The sequence below is a fragment of the Vanessa tameamea genome, chromosome 18 (genome assembly GCF_037043105.1).
Source record: "Vanessa tameamea isolate UH-Manoa-2023 chromosome 18, ilVanTame1 primary haplotype, whole genome shotgun sequence".
Lineage (NCBI taxonomy): Eukaryota > Metazoa > Arthropoda > Insecta > Lepidoptera > Nymphalidae > Vanessa > Vanessa tameamea.
In genome coordinates this window covers 8595076-8611614 of record NC_087326.1, presented here as the reverse complement: position 1 = coordinate 8611614, position 16539 = coordinate 8595076, and the positions used below count along the sequence as shown (strand labels likewise).

At 31.4% G+C, this 16539-nt stretch overlaps 3 protein-coding genes across 3 annotated transcripts; 1 reads left to right on the top strand and 2 right to left on the bottom strand.

The window, feature by feature from the left end:
* Positions 1-867: 867 nt before the first annotated feature.
* On the top strand, positions 868-2641 carry LOC113397803 (uncharacterized). The gene is made up of 5 exons (XM_026636310.2): positions 868-1019; positions 1146-1255; positions 1546-1691; positions 2285-2399; positions 2507-2641. The coding sequence occupies exons 1-5, from the start codon at positions 911-913 to the stop codon at positions 2639-2641; spliced, it is 615 nt and encodes a 204-aa protein (XP_026492095.2). The 5' UTR covers positions 868-910.
* A 127-nt stretch (positions 2642-2768) lies between these two features.
* Positions 2769-8382, bottom strand: Snky (sneaky). Its single transcript, XM_064217800.1, has 11 exons — positions 8142-8382; positions 7894-8013; positions 7643-7814; positions 6901-7041; positions 6098-6344; positions 5787-5912; positions 5459-5710; positions 4792-5007; positions 4207-4412; positions 3363-3622; positions 2769-2932 (listed from the first exon to the last, which is right to left on the bottom strand). Exons 1-11 carry the CDS (start codon positions 8380-8382, stop codon positions 2769-2771), a joined length of 2145 nt encoding a protein of 714 aa, XP_064073870.1.
* A 783-nt stretch (positions 8383-9165) lies between these two features.
* Positions 9166-15725, bottom strand: LOC113397661 (ubiquitin carboxyl-terminal hydrolase 14). The gene is made up of 11 exons (XM_026636085.2): positions 15540-15725; positions 15034-15212; positions 14279-14386; positions 14083-14197; positions 13376-13625; positions 12864-13020; positions 12657-12722; positions 12397-12579; positions 12210-12321; positions 11799-11978; positions 9166-10945 (listed from the first exon to the last, which is right to left on the bottom strand). The coding sequence occupies exons 1-11, from the start codon at positions 15553-15555 to the stop codon at positions 10815-10817; spliced, it is 1497 nt and encodes a 498-aa protein (XP_026491870.2). The 5' UTR covers positions 15556-15725; the 3' UTR covers positions 9166-10814.
* Positions 15726-16539: the final 814 nt, after the last annotated feature.

Below are 16539 nucleotides of genomic sequence, written 5' to 3'. Positions count from 1 at the left end.
GTTGTGTTCAAAGTTTAAGTAACCGTATCTACCTCACTCGTAATACATTAAAGACTGATTGGAATTAATGAGACGGTGGTCTAATCACCGCTTTAGAAGTCTGTTGTCTACTAGATTAAGCAGATATCTTACGAACTGAACTTTTCTTCTTTACTTATAGCGTCCAAATATCCTGAAGGCTAAATTTTTTTGTTTAAATATGTAAAATTAAAACAGTTTCTGTTGTGTAAAAGTCGACAACAGTCTTTTTTCTTTTTATATCTATATCTTATGTTACGCTCCTGTAATATTGTTGAAAGAAGACTGATATTTTATAAATGTTCCTATATTTTAATTTAGAATAATTTACTGCCTACCATATTTCATTTACATTATTTTTTAACCTTTCGGTAATAATCATTACTTTGATTCTTATAATCTTATCAATTGTGCATGACGCTATATATGTCATGAATTTTTTGAAATTTTTAATGGAATTTTGTATGAAAAATTAATCACGTGATTGATAGAAAATGGTGTTTTATTTGCAAAATCTTTCCTTCATCCTCATAATCATAATAATAATTTATAAGCCATATATTTTCTTGATTTTTGAATAAATATTTACGAGTAAAATTAAGGACTACAGATATTGCTGTAGCGTTAAAAATGTAAGTACAACAGTATAATACTGTACTATAATGCTGTATTGAATATGTTTGCAAGTTTCCTAAATAAAAATAAATTCTTAAAATGTTTTCGCATTGAAACTTATTTTCTATGTAATATTGTCTATTAAAAAAAAACATATTTTGAATAAAATGTCGTTATGTAAATAGTTAACAATTTGCAATAACGAAATATGACATGGTTGTGACGTTGGTAATTGAGAGCTTGAATATCAAAAACTAATTTTATTAACGTAGCAAATATGGGTCAACATGTAAGTGCTGTTGTATCAAGTTTGGGTAGATTTTTTGAATATCCTGTAAAGAGAAAGCCGATTTGCTTTTATAGGCAAGAAGATTTTACGGCGACAGGTAAATATTACTAAAAACATAACCGAATGAAATCAACTAAGGCAAAGCTTTGTAATTTTAAATTAAAAGATAATTCATTAATGTTCAAATTATTGTCACTGATGATCAAAAGTGTTAAAAACACAGGAGAACCACAGAGGAAAGTATCAGATGTGCATAAAGTTGTTATGACGGACTACGATAGGTTAGTGGATCAGTTTTACAAGAGATTGGCTGAGCAGCGACAGTTTAATCAAGTATGTCGAATACTATATTATAAAATCACATATTAAGATGTTAAAGGGCAAGTAAAAACCACGGGTTATAAAATTCTAACTTTGCGCATATTGGCTCACTCACAAAACAAACCGTGATAAAGCAAATTCATATTTAATTAAAAAGCTATATTGCTCATATTATATTTTAATCAATACCTTACCTTAGACTACTGCCGATCGCAATGACTATTGATTTTTTATACACAAACAGGACAACGTTGACCAGATTTTGCTAGTTAAGTATATATTAATAAAATGTCTATGTTAAGGAAATGAAAGAACAGGACCGGCGTTGGAGTATGCAGAAGGTAGTTCGGCGGTTCCCAGGCTGGAATGAGGTCACCATCGCGAATCTTCACAGCCTATTTCTTCTGTTTGACAATCAATCAAATGGAATGCTCGGATTTGACGATTTGTTAGTTCAGCGGATGGACTTTATTACCTATCATGGGCATATTATAATTACTAAAAATGCTATAGACTCTTTCTTACAAAATTTCTATTTCGCGAGTTCAAATTTTATCTGTCCAAATTAGCCTTTGCAAAGATGTGTAATTTAACATTTTATTCTACACTTCTGATTAATTTAGAGTATTTTTGTGATAGCCTAAATTGTGGATTCGAACACTGACATAATTATATGCATTATAAAGGGTCCTTTAATTTAATAAATTTAGTCATTTAAGGGTTCTTTATTTAACATAAGTGGATAATAAACATTTTCAGTTAGATTTTTGTGATGTGATGACACTCATCAAAATTTAATTGCAACACTCTTATATATGTCGATAACATATTTTTCCTGTAAATTCCTTATTCGACTATAGATATATTTGGTAATAATAACGTCGACGCCTTCATCCAGTTCCCAGGCTAGTAACAGGTAACAAACAGATAGAATTACTTTCGTATTTCTAATATTAGTTTTATTCCATTACGGTGACTTCATTACCTACGAGATGATGGCGCCCCTATATGAAATTAATTGTTGTCCTATATTTTGTCCAGTTCTGCAGTATTAGAAAGCTTAGGGGATGAAACGTCAATGGAAACTCGAAAAGAAAAGTTTAAAGAGGCCGACTCGGACAATGATGGTTGGATTACTTATGACGATTTTTTGTCGGTAATTGTATTATTAAATAAAAGCGTAGAGTCATTTGTAATTTTATTTTTGGCCAATTATAGATTCAACTGGTTGAGATGTTAAATAACAAATTGGTTCCTTCGTAGTTGGTGTACAACTTTAGTCCACAACAAAACGGCGATTTGACAGGATTAGCTCGTCTGTGTAACGAAGTTGCCGACAACATTCAATTCGTGAGCAACTTGACGGTTGGTGAACAACTCGAATACGGATTATTTTAAAAAATAAAACATAGTTATATTTATATTTGTTTATTCTAATCTATATTGTTAATAAAATAAAATTTAATTTTGACAACATTTATTTTGAATACATATTCAACAAATTGTGATGTTCTTTTGTTAGTAATTAATATCGTGGCGGGTTGTTATCGCTAAGGGAATCCACATCGCTCAGCTCAGCTAAGGCGGGGTCGCAGGCGAGACATTGTGAACCCACTTCCATCCAGCACTCATTACAATACACGAACGGACATCTAGTGCTTACACACGAGTGCCATACTTCAATTGAAGCTATTGATGGAATAAATAAATTATTTTCAGATGAGTTACATATATTAAGAATTTTTGTCTTGTTAATTTATTCCTAATTTTTTTTCTTGTTACTACGCGTTTAAATATACATAGGTTATCTATATCTCTTATCTATAAATACAATAGATGCCTGAAAATTAGACCAGTTCTTTTTGTCTAATTATGATTAGAATTCATCGACTACTTAATTATTATTTTTTGCATCGGATGTTATTTGAATTCGATCATCATTAGGAATAGTCCAATGAATAAATGAACTAAAACTACAAGTAACAGACTGGTTTTAAACTACTACGTACATAGGTAACCGTAAGCAACGTAACTACACTACGAAAATGATAGTAAAACAATATGCGTAGTTTGAGCACTGATATCTTATAAAGGCAAGATAACTAACTTCGTTTATGACTGGCGTATTTGGGTTCTGTCTCCTCGCAAATCAAACACTTCATCCTGGCCACTGACAACTTTCCAAGCCAGCCCAACAATTGAGGATATCTCATTCTCATACTAAGTAAATTCTCGCCAGACAGATAATGGGCGCGAACAGCCTGTACAGCTTTCTTGCGGAGAGTTTTCTGCATTCTCAGACGTTTCTTAAGTATGTCGTTGTAAAGGTGTAATACGCGTTCCTTTTCGCGTGTATAGTAAAAGTAACTGCAGATTAGTCTAAAATAATTGTGCATAGAAGGGAAAAATATATAAAACTTATTAGGTATATACCTGTAGTTTAGTATTTACACAGGTGAGAAAAAAAGTAAAAAAAAAAAACAAGTTTATATTATGTTTATAAGTCCTATTGACAAACGCCTTAAGGGAATACCTCACCAAGCTTCACCGAGTTAATTATCAAGGTGTGCTTCATATGCGTATATAAAATTGATTTCGTGCTGGTTGGCAAAGGAAACGTCGGTCGAAATTTTTAAGTCGCATTGGAGCAGCGTGGATGGTTATTAATTTCCAAAGCTTCTCCATATGAGGAAAGACGAGGCCTTCGTAAAATTTAAATAAAAAAAAACAAAGATGACTAATGATGATGAAATGCTCTGGAAAAATCGTTTGGGCACGGCGCCCATTGGACTTGACTTTATAAACAACTGTTACTCATTTGGAGATACTATAATGCGCAAATCTTGACTCAAGAGAGAACAGTATTTTTTTATACCTAAGAGGTGTATGAAAAAGGTACAAATAGATATGATATGTTAAAATTTAACAAATATTTGTACATCATTAAATAAATATAATCTAACCTCCGCAATCTAAGCGTAAATGGATTAATGTATAGTAAGAGTAGAATCCAGAGATATCCCCCATAGATTTTAATATAGTACATTGAAGGCATAGCTCGAGGCCGAGGAACGCAGGCATCATTTGAAACCATTTTGTTCCTTTTATTTATGTTAAACTCTCTTAGGATTTTCCGCAGCATGGAAGACAAAGGCCCTTTTCCTTCAACCTGATATTTAAGAAAATATTGGTTATTAAATAGTAAATATTTTCTCTAATGTATCATTATTAATATATTTAACTTTTATTGTCAACTAGTTTTCGCCCGCGGCCTTGCTCGCGTTTTAAGGAGGGGTGGGCAGATTAGGTCTTAAAAAGTACCATGACATATGTCTTATTGGGGTTTAAGCTTGCTTCATACAAAATTTCATTAAATTCAGTCATGATTAGGTTCAATTATTTAGCCGTAAAAGTGTAACAGACAGAGTTACTTTCGCATTTATAATATTAGTATAGAATTGTTTGTAAATGTGTATTTAATATTTAAAATAAAAAAAACCTTCATAGAATACTTTACGTTGGGACAAAGAAGACATTGACATAAATACCTGAATTGCAATATCTTGCATATTCAATGTTGTACTTTCTTCTAACGCATGCTGCCGCACTACGTCCAGCGCTTCATAAAATAGTCTATCTAACATCACAAAGGTCGTAGCGGTGACCGCCTCGAGCATTACTTTCAGAATTTGCGTCAAGAGCTTGTTACGTTCTGACGGTATGTAGGATGTTGAGTGAACATCTATGTATCTGTTTCTTTCCATCTAAGAGTATTGAATTTATAAAATTGTAATAGTATATCAATAACTGTCTATAACTCTATATAATAAAATATTTTTTCACGCCTCCACCCTTTTTATGATATTTTACTCCTTGCTCTTTCCCTAGTATATAGTGTATAAAAGAATTAGTTAAATTTAAATAAAAATTGTTCGTATCTAACTACTCAACAACAATTACATTTTTAAAGAATATTAACTTCTCAGTGTCTACCTATCTGTGCACCTTACGTTTTATAAAAAAATGATCAACTTCATTTCCAGTTACAGGTATAGCTGATTTTCTAATCTGCAATAAATTACTTGCAACTTACCCCTTCAGCAACGTGTATATTATCAAGATCAGAGTTTACCACTGAGTTATTGAGGCTTACTACTTAGTTATATTGAACAATCGCACAACGTTAGTAAAATACAGATACAATATTATTTATACCTTTTTCAAAGGCAAAACGTAGACTTTATTTTTCTTCCATCGTTTCTCATCGATTCTTTTAAAATAATCAGTGATGTAAACATTGTCGTAGTCAATACTAGTAAGATATAAATCATGATAATTTGCTGAAGCTATTGGTATACGGAGAAATAAGAGAGCTAAAAAAATGTAGACCGAAATATTGACGAACTTCATAATGGTGTATTTTTCTGCAAATGCATGAAGTACACGTTCCCCCGTCTCCTTGGCATCCTAAAACTTATTTCTCATATTTTATTTGTGTTACAATTCGATTAATCTCAAAGCAATTAACAAATAAAAATAAGACCTGAATATCGTAAAGCTTTCGTTCATAATGGATTTTGTGCTGCAATTTTATCGTGTCTAAATTCGTCGTCAATTCTCTTTTAGCTAACTTCAGGTAAGTGTATCCTTCTCCAAGAACAGAGTCTATCTGACAACAAACCAATACTTTTATGTAAAGGTATGTGATACTATAATATTTAAAGTCGACTGTTCGATTTTCGGCTACATAATAGATAAGTTGGTATTACACCCCTACTGGGCCTAACGGGCTTATCTGCGAGTTCTGAGTTCCTCTATCAATAACTATTTATGTAAACATTTAAATGATTTAACCTGATTCTTGAAGTTACAAATATCACTTCTAATTAAACGTTTCACATCACAGATATGAGGCAACATCAACGGCCAACAGATTATAACAGCGTAAGACGGTACATTCCTACTGCATGATTCATAGGCTGACGAAAATATATCCATGCACATCGTAATTGTATGAGAAAGTTGATTATCACAACGTAGTTCCATCTTTTCGATATATAATTTCATATATGGATTCATCTCTTCAGTTGACTGGTTCAATCTAGTTGAAACAGTTTAATACTTTGTTATAATTGTGTTGATATGTTATCTATTTGATTGGGCATAATTGAATAAATAGTTTAGGTAAGTAGGTTACCGTTAAAGCAATGGTACGGTATTAGTACAACGTAGGTATATGGCGGGTTTTTTCTGTTTTTAATTTACTAGATAATATTTATGTAAGTTAAAAATATAGTAATAGATAAAACACATTGAATAATCAAAATAGGTTAATCATCATGCAATTCGCATATTTTCCAATGATAAAACCCATTTCCTCGTTTAGCCCCATAAATTGATACGATGCAAAAATAATTAACCTAAATAACATCGTTAAATTCAGCTCCATACCAAAAGATGCAAACCAGCCCTTGAAACGCATATTCTTATTTGGACCTATGTCATACGTGTAGGTAAGTTGAAAAAAAAACATTATCGTAATGCTTCATTCGAGTATCTAGTTCATAGCAAACGGACTAATGAAAGTAAAATAATATATTTGTTAGTTGATACAGAAAGTTACGTGTTACTTATCTAATTTTACAGAATATACGAACTGGAATATTTTCGCCACTTCGTCTGTATCGTGGACGATATCAAATAGAGTGTCGGTAAAATCATTTTCACTTTTCATCTGTTGCAATCCAACCAAACCTTCAATTTCATAATCAATTGGAGATATTACATCACGAATGGATCTAAAGGAAATTCACTATTATATAGGAACCATACACAGATATTATTCAATAGGTACATATACCTTTTTATAGTTGCCAAACTAAAAATATAATAAAATGAGGATTACAAAAGTAACATTAAAAATATCTTAGCATTTTTAAGAGAACGGGCGACTGGGCTTGTAGGTAAGTGGTCACCACTGCCCACTGGCAACAAGCATTGGCGCCGTATGAAATTTTAACCATTCCTTACAACGCCAATGTCATTCATCGTTAAAACCGGAACAGAAGCTTAGCTAGCCTGTTTAGAAATTGGACACTGGATAAGTAAATGCTAAAGTTGTCATATTTAAAATCGTCTTGTGTCGATTACTTCAATTATTGCCCATTGAAATGAAATAACATCAGTCACACACCAAACGGCCGAACACGTCAGTCTGAGATAAATTATTATTCGGCAACCACTGAGAATCTCTGCCACTGCTCCATTGCACTAAGTGGTTACACCTCAAACATGGCGGAAAAGAAACCTTATTTTATTTTTCTTCATAGCCGACCATGTGTACAGAACATCCACCACCATGTGAAATTCTTACTTTAAAATAATGATTTTCTTAAAAACCTTATATTTTCTTTTATCTGAACAATCTCGTTAGTGAAATCCAGCAAAGCTTTGTTTAACGGATGATAACTCTGAGCATAAATATGCTTGGAAAGATTATAAGACAACTGCGTTGTGCAAGCAAAAACTCGTACCACTTCTTTTGCGTTTAAACCCATATTTGTTATTGGTCCTAATGAAAAACAGAATTGACATCAGTGCAGTATTGGACTTTAAAATAAATCCATGATACCATATTACAGCTACCTTACCAGCAACGACGTAGGTCAGTACGATAGCCTTCAAAATACCTCGACCAGCTTTTCCACAATACATTGGTAGTAACAAGAGCGAAATACAACGCACTTGTACAGATACCGCTATCGATACACCTAAAAATATGGCTATTCTTAGTTTTGTTTTTAATTCATTCGAGAAGATTGTTAAAAATTTTTTGTCCATCGATAATTACGGCAAGTAACACGAACTTCTAATTGAAGTTATTTTTGTATTGCCTTACCTAGAATTATGCTTATGACTAAGCCTAAAATGAAACCGGCGTCATTTAGAAAAGGTATGTCCTTTAAAAACAAGTTGAAGTAAAGTTGTCCCAAACAGAAGCCCGCAATAAAACCTAATAACACTTTCAATATTCTTGTTTCTTGATATTCTGAGAATATTATAAAATATAACGGCGGACAATAAATACGAACTAAATATAAAGAGCATAATTCTAGTTTCTCGAAGAGGGATTTCGTCATATTTTCAGTAGCAATTAGAAAAATATAAATATTTCTTCTTTAACTTGACATTTAAAATAAAATGTCAAATGTGTGTGGTTTCCTAGACTTTTTAAATATATATTATTTAGATATATTTCATAAATCATTAAGCATTTTACTTTAAATAATTAATTAATTAATTTTTACATATATTTTGAAGAACTACTAGTAAAACAGAAGGTATTTACAAATAATTATTTAACGTACTTCCATCTCGTAGGCTGTACGAGCCAAATCTTCGACCACAGATAACCAATAGATGTCGTTATTTATTGATTTCGGCATCCGTAACTAATAATTGTTATTTCTATAAATATAAATAAAGAACCAAGCCTATGCCTTGTAACAGGCTATTTACAGAAACAGTGGTGATATTTTATTCGAATCTAAGGGATTTTATTATGACAAAGAATTATATCTTTAAGCTTTTATATTAAAACGATTATATATATAACTAATTATCGGGTGATGAATATCGTAACCTCGCTTTATAGTACAGCTACACATTGTTCAGGAATATTACTACTATATTTTAAATATACACTACAATAATAACACAAAATAGTATCGAGTTAAACATTTATTTCAATTAATCTTATAAATTCAATACATTAGTACACAGAACTTGACGATATTATTGAGAAGTGCTAAATAAAGCGCTTTAAACAATTAACAGCATTCAATGCTTAAATTAAAATTTACAATAAATAAGGTTCAATACACAACATTGATTCAGTCAGCATATTGCAACTGCATATTGCAACTGCATATTGCAACTGCATATTGCTTCAAACGTCTCACTTGGCTTTTACAGGAATGAGTAGAGCTTCTTTTCATTTACTTCATTCTTTAACTAATAATAAATTTTAAAATATTTTGTGCAAGAATAAAGAATGCGACACAATTTTACACCATAAATTAATTTCAAGTCTTTCAATGGTATATTGGTCGTAATGTTATGTATGTATTTATGTAGTAAATAAAATTGATAACATTTTTTCAAAGAGAAATGATTTTAACTTTAAAATTGACCTAAATTAATTTAAAGATAAGACATAGTTTCTATTATCTACAGTAATAGTAGAATGTTCATGTAAATCCATATAAATTTTGCAAAAAAGCATACCTTACATTTATAAAAATAGAAAAACTACCCAAAGTACAATTCAACTTTTCTTAATGTTATTGACATATTCATAATTGGGAATATGCATGTTATAATTATACTATTTTTAATATTTTCATTGGCTCTCCGATTATTATCGATACTTTAAAAGGTTTTAATAAAATAATGCTTTATTTAAAATGTTTTTAATAAAAACAAATTATATAATAAAAACATTTTTGAAAACTAAATCTAAAAATAATAGAACAACAATGTTTAATTTATTATATGACATAATTTACTCCGAAACGAATATTAAAATGATTGATAATTTTTTCATACAATTTTTCGATCAGTCAAAAGTTTATAAAGTATTATAATGTTTAAAATATTATGTACACATTCATGTACCACGTTTAACAAAGCGCATTAAAATCTAAACTTGTAATTTATGAAACTTTAATAATAATTAATGGTGACATCACTTGGCGAAATAAAACACGACTACGTATAAAGGATCTATTTATTTATCTTTACTTAATTTGCACAAATATGGCAAATAACCCAAAAAGGCATTCACTCGTTTCTTGTCGATTAGTTTAGTTACGCGCCAAAACAAGGTATAGAAATAAATATTTGTACAATTGTTCGCTAACAAACATTGAACCATTCATGCATTAATTTTTTTGTAAATAGCAAATATGTATATTGCTTGTTTTTACGAGTTTTCTCCTTCTGATAAACTGTCCAAAATATTTATGAATACATCAAATATAAGCCAAATGAAGTACGTTTATATATAGAATAATTCAAATAGTTCTTTGTATATAGTTTTAGGCTTCTTTCAACATTCAACAACAAAAACTGCATATTCCCTATTATCAAGTAAAGAATGAGGCGCTACAGTTGATTCTTAAATTAGCCCGAGTTTGCCAAGTTTACCCTTTTGTAGATATAGTATACATACATACTCATTTAAAATAAAAATATAGTTTTCTGATAATTATACAATAGTAGTTTTAAAATAAGGAAAACTGTTCAAAAATCCTATTTTCTTACTGTTTACTATGTATGGAGATGTTATTTAAATTTAAATTTTATTTTTACTCATTCTTGTTTTTTAATGTAAAATATATTTTTGAGGTACATCAAACACTTTCAAAAATAAATGCAAGAATAATATCGTTAGTTAACAATCATGAGATCTCATTTCGATAAATCTGTGAAGTTATCATAATTCCATACCTGACAAACTTGATCCCTCATTCCTAGAGCCTACATTCGAGACAGGTTCATAGAAGTGTAATTACGCGAGTGCTGTAGGAGGATTGCCAGCTGGTCCCCCAGTGACATCCATAACCATTGGCTCCTCCTCCTCTTCAGGGACCTCTAAAATCTTGGGTCCGTACAGCAAAAGATATGCGCAATGCCAGTCACCTGTAAATTACAGAATTGCAGATAAAAACAAAGTCTAAGCAATTACAACACACGCATTGTGAAATGTTTGTAATAAAAAATGTAAATATATAATGGAAACTAACAAGTATGTACAACGTTTAGCTATTAAAAACTGATGATCGAAAATACACACAGAACACAGTACCGAAGAAAATAACATGACAATGTCGTCGAGCCCGTACCACCAGAGTCGTGTCCACGGATGGAATACTTTTATATTACTGCGTGTGTGGCGTAGCATGAGCGGGAGGGTGTAGTGAGGGTTTGCGATCTGCACTATGATTAAATGATCATCTGTTCTTGCCCATTCCTTGAACTTCATCGTAATTATTGAACGTCTATTCCTTTATTTTATTCAATCATGTTTCAGGTCAAGTCAGAAGATTTTGAAGTTAAAAAAGCGAAAAACTAACACAAGCTTGCAGATTGTTGCAACGATTTAGCGACCCTTCATAATTTGAAACTACGTTCATGTTGAAATTTTGCAAATTTACTTTACAGAGTAAATACTTGGGCAGTATACACAAATATAATAAAAGTAAACTGGTGGAAGATGAAAAAACAGAATATCTGTCTTTAATATCGCTTTTACTATAACAGAAAAGCAAGCATCCATTTTTTACATATATATATGATTTTCATATGTCAACAAATTTCATCGCAAGTTACTAATACGAGTCAATAAGAGAAAGGATACCCTTTTTTACAGGTCCCAATTTTTTTATAATCAATTGCAACAATAGAGAGCGGCAAATGAGCGATTTGCGCAATCACATATTCAAGGTGCATAAGATGCCATGAGTGTGTAATAGGAAATAGGACAAGTGCGCACCGCCGCCGCTGAGCTTGAGCACCTCCTCCTCGGTGACGGGCGACACGGTGTCGTCGTCGCAGCGCAGCCAGCCGTCGCCGCGCGCCACCCACGCCACGTAGTGCCCCGACGACGACGAGCGGCCGCGGTGCGTCAGCACGGCCTGCAGCCGGTAGTAGCCGCTGTTGTTGCTGCCGATGTCTGCGGCGACAGGCACGTAATATATCACTTATTTATTTATTTCAAGTGTACATATTGTGTATATATGGAGTGGAATACTTGAGTAATTATTAATTATTTTTAAGTTAGAATCAAATCTGCAACTAAACATCACTAATTGACCTGCAAACTATTATTTTGTAATAATAAATTAGCCCATTTGGCCGTTCGCCTACCTATCGCATTAAAAAAAAGCATTCGTAATATAATTACCGTTTTCAAACCAGTAAGGCACTATGCTCTTTTTTTTATTTTCTTTTTTACTGTCGCCGTGATTCTTATTCTTGGCATTTAAGGACTTTTCGATTGATGCATCTTCCAATTCCTAAAAATTATTAACAATTATAGAAAAACATAAAATATCCACTATTGTGTCAATTAGTTTCAGAAATTATTTTACCTTAAATTTATTTCTCATGGGAGTTAAACGTTCCTGAAGTTCAGGTGAACAAAGCTCATATACATCCAATTCTAATGGAAACTTGACATCTTTAAGAATTTTGGCATTGATAGATTCCTTTTCTTTATAGTAAAAACGCACAAATTGCACTGTTAAATATGCTGGCAGTCGGCTGATTTTACTCTATAAATAAAAAGTATTATTATTTCATGGACAGCCAAATAAATATCTAGAAAAAGTCAAATTGCTATAAAATTTACTGTTTTTGTGTAGACAGCATCTCTTCCTAATGTTTCTGACATCTTTGTGATTTGCTCTGCCATTTTCTGTAATTTATTAAACAGTTAAAGTCAAAATTGCTTGCAGGTATTTACATTAAATTTTGATGATTTTGATGAAAACATGTTTAGTAATAAAAAAAAATTATAATTTTTTTTATAAATGATATTAAATTGCTATTTACTTACAGATCTAAGTCCAGATTGCAGATATTTGACATCCTGTGAGATAAAGCAAGAGAGTTGTAAGAATGTCTCACTGGAGCGCGTCGGAGGCTCGTCTGCTTCACTGCATACTAGCTCTACATCTAATGTACCTCCAAAGTACTGTTCGACAAGGGATTTGCTGCAAACATGTATCATTAAGAATACATATACATAGTTGTATTTAAATATTATAAACAAAGATGTCCAGTGTCAGTGTCAGTGCGAAATCTGGAGGTTGCATGAGTAAAGGTCCAGTTGTATCGGAATGTTGTCCCATTGGATTATGAGAGTGAGGGATAAAGAGATCACTCAAGCACAATAATCGCTCCTGAATAGTTGATGCTCACTGTGACTGAAATCATTAGGACATTATCATCGACATCATCAAAGTATAAATAAAATATATTGGATTGTAATAGATTTTTTGTCAAGAGGAAGAGAATTAAAAATAAATTAATTATAGCTTATAATCTTATCTTTACTTAATTTTGTACCTATTTGGTTCTGGAGCTACAGAAAGCCGCATCCTCAGAGCTCGCACAATTTCTGTCCAACACTCAGATGCATCTTGCTGGGCTAGCTGTCCTCCAGCACCTCGTTCCGCCAGTCGTGGTGCAGCCGCATGTAATGCATTTAGTAATCTAGCAACTGCAGCGGCACAGGCACCTGCACCCCCACTCTCTAGAGCATGCATTGTTTCACTTAATGCAGATGTAAGGCCACCCGCAGTTCCTCCCCCCGATGCTATTTGAATAAAGATATGTATTAGTTATACATAATATATATATATATATGATTTTAAATGTATAAAAAAAGGATGTGTTAGATATTTTGTACTACACTAAAAATAAAACTAAAATAACAGCCTGTAAATGTCCCACTACTTGTTTCATTTCCTTTTTGAAGGTTTAGAACTTCCACAACTATGCTGTCCCCATGCGGGTTGGACATGTGGCAGTTTTCATATGCAACCTAACTTTCATATTGTAAATCAAGACATGTCTTCATAATGTTTTCCTTTACCCCAAAGCTTGTGATAAATTACAAACACAAATTAAGCACAAGAAATTTCAGTAATGCTTGTCCAAGTTGAACTCAGAAACATTGATTAAGATTCATATCTTCTAACAATGAGGCCAATAGGCTCTAAAAATTATTCACTTCAACAAATATGTTTATTTATAAAATGAATTCTACTCACATGGATCATAACCAAGTAATGCATTTTTTAATTCAGGAACTGTTTTGAGGCACTGTACGGTGGCATTCATATAACATGTGTTGCCTAAGTTAATGAGACCCTCTGGAAGGTCCAACTAGAAACAAAAGCAAATTCTCTTGTATCTATCAAAATTACATTTTTATTAAACAATTCATGTTGAGTAAAATGTACTTACAGCAGTTGCCAATTCTGACTCATTCATGTCTTCTACGAAGCGTGTCTGTTCAACCGGTGCTGCAGGGACATCTTCCTCTTTACTGCCCATAACTAACACCAATGCATTCTACAAGTAAACCATGGACATTTCTAGTAATTTATTTAAAATCTTACATATAAATGCTCACAATAAATATAGAGATAAATCATGAAACATTGTTGAGAGTTTATACCCCAATGTGAGAACATTATCCAACAAATATACTATACAAGTTATATAAGATATAATTTGTGAACATATGTTATGATAAGTTTCAATAAAATCAATATTGAGATCCAAAATTTTCCTTAATAGTATTACTGTGTGCCTAACCAAAGAAACTCAATTTTATAATTTTTTCAGGGTTCATGAGTTCAATTACTTCACCATGACTTTTCAATGCCTAAAATAAACATATTTTTATTGTTATATTTGTATCTCCACAGATAGATGTTGTCCGTGTATGCACTTTTAATTTCGGTAGCTACCTTGAAATTGTTGTTTTTTTTATTTCAATTTAAATTGTGATACCTGAACAGATATAGTTGTTATGGGTTTAGTATATACATTTATATTTAGAATTTTTACATCATCCCAAGTAACAATGACTATAACTTTTTTTTGTTGTTTCATGTGCAGGGCAGTTGCTCTTTTAATTCTTACTTTAAGTACATGTTCAACTGTATAATTATATTTACATATCCTGTTTTAAAGGAAATCCATTAATTACTTACATTTGAGAGTTTAAAATTTGCCCAACTGTCATCTCTGAGGGTGACACCTTTGCATACTACTTTCTGTCTTTCGGGCTGCACGCCAGTCAGTGCGAAGATTTGAGCCTTGAATACAACCGGTTCATCATCCGTATTCACTTCGACATCTGGATACATCTCCTTACCCCACTTTACTTTGACTATATAAAGAAATATTACCATCTATTAAAAGCTCAAGGTCAAGAATTGTATTTTTAATACAAATATATGATTGAAAAACAATAATATCACTACAATTGTCGAATGCCGGTATTTATGGTATTTATCCTTGACATCTTAAAAACGACAATTTCATTGTTAACTCAGTAACAATGAAATTAAATAATTATTATGAACTTTTCGGCTATAAAAAAATGTTTGCACAAATTTCACAAAAACATTTCTCATCGATTCAAAGCAAATATCGTAACCTCAATTTATTGGAATGAATAAGCAATTTTTCAAAATGTATAATAAAAACAAGTCACCTGAAACTTTCGGCATAATGCTGTTATATTTTAGTTGAGACTTCACAAAATAATCCTAACAGAAATCAATTATTATCAGTTTTAGAATTAAAATTTGAAAGTCACGATTAAGATTAACTTCGTGGGATTCGATGGCAAACTGTCTTGTCAATTTCTAGTTTGTTTTATCTCCCACAGGGCACAGATAAAGTGAAAAAATGGACATAAACTTATAATCGTAGCCGAGTGGATACTTATAACAGCATAAAATATTTAATATTTAAAATTCAAACAATAATATTTTCAAGGAAGTAAATTTCTTTCAAAAGTTTCTCTTGCTTCCAACCTTTTTTTTAAAAAAAAAATAATAACAAGATAAAATGGAATTTTATTTCGGAAGAATATATTAAAAAATTAGCTAAATTTATCAATTTATGGTCATATTAATGTTTTTGAAGTTCTCATAAATATAATTGAAAAATTAAGGTAAAATTTTAAAATTTCTGTTATAATTATAGTATTTTATTAGCACCTAAGTACATATTTGTCATTTTTGAAGATAAATTTTACAATGTGGTATAAAGATTTAGGTACAGGCTATAATAGCAGTGGTATTCAATACTATTGAATTATTCCGTCTAAGTAATAGTTTGAAAACTGTGATATTGAGAAAATTAACGCAGTTTTCGTTCTTTGAGAAAGCTATGATGATGGTTTAATTACAATTCACTGAGTGTAATGGTTTTTCTATGTTTACTACTATATTTTTAATAGGTAGATTATAATTGTACTACTGACAATATTGTAATTATAGTATGTCGTGTCGTATGTCCACGATTTTTTTTCTTATAGTAGTTTGACTTAATGTGCTGAGTATAAATCTAGTTTTATAAACTTCAAATTATGCATATTATTGAATGAACATACAATCGATATTACACAATTACACATACCAATTTTACATTAACAATAAAATGAATATGTCCAACACGATGTTTAATATATGTAAATCATCTTATAT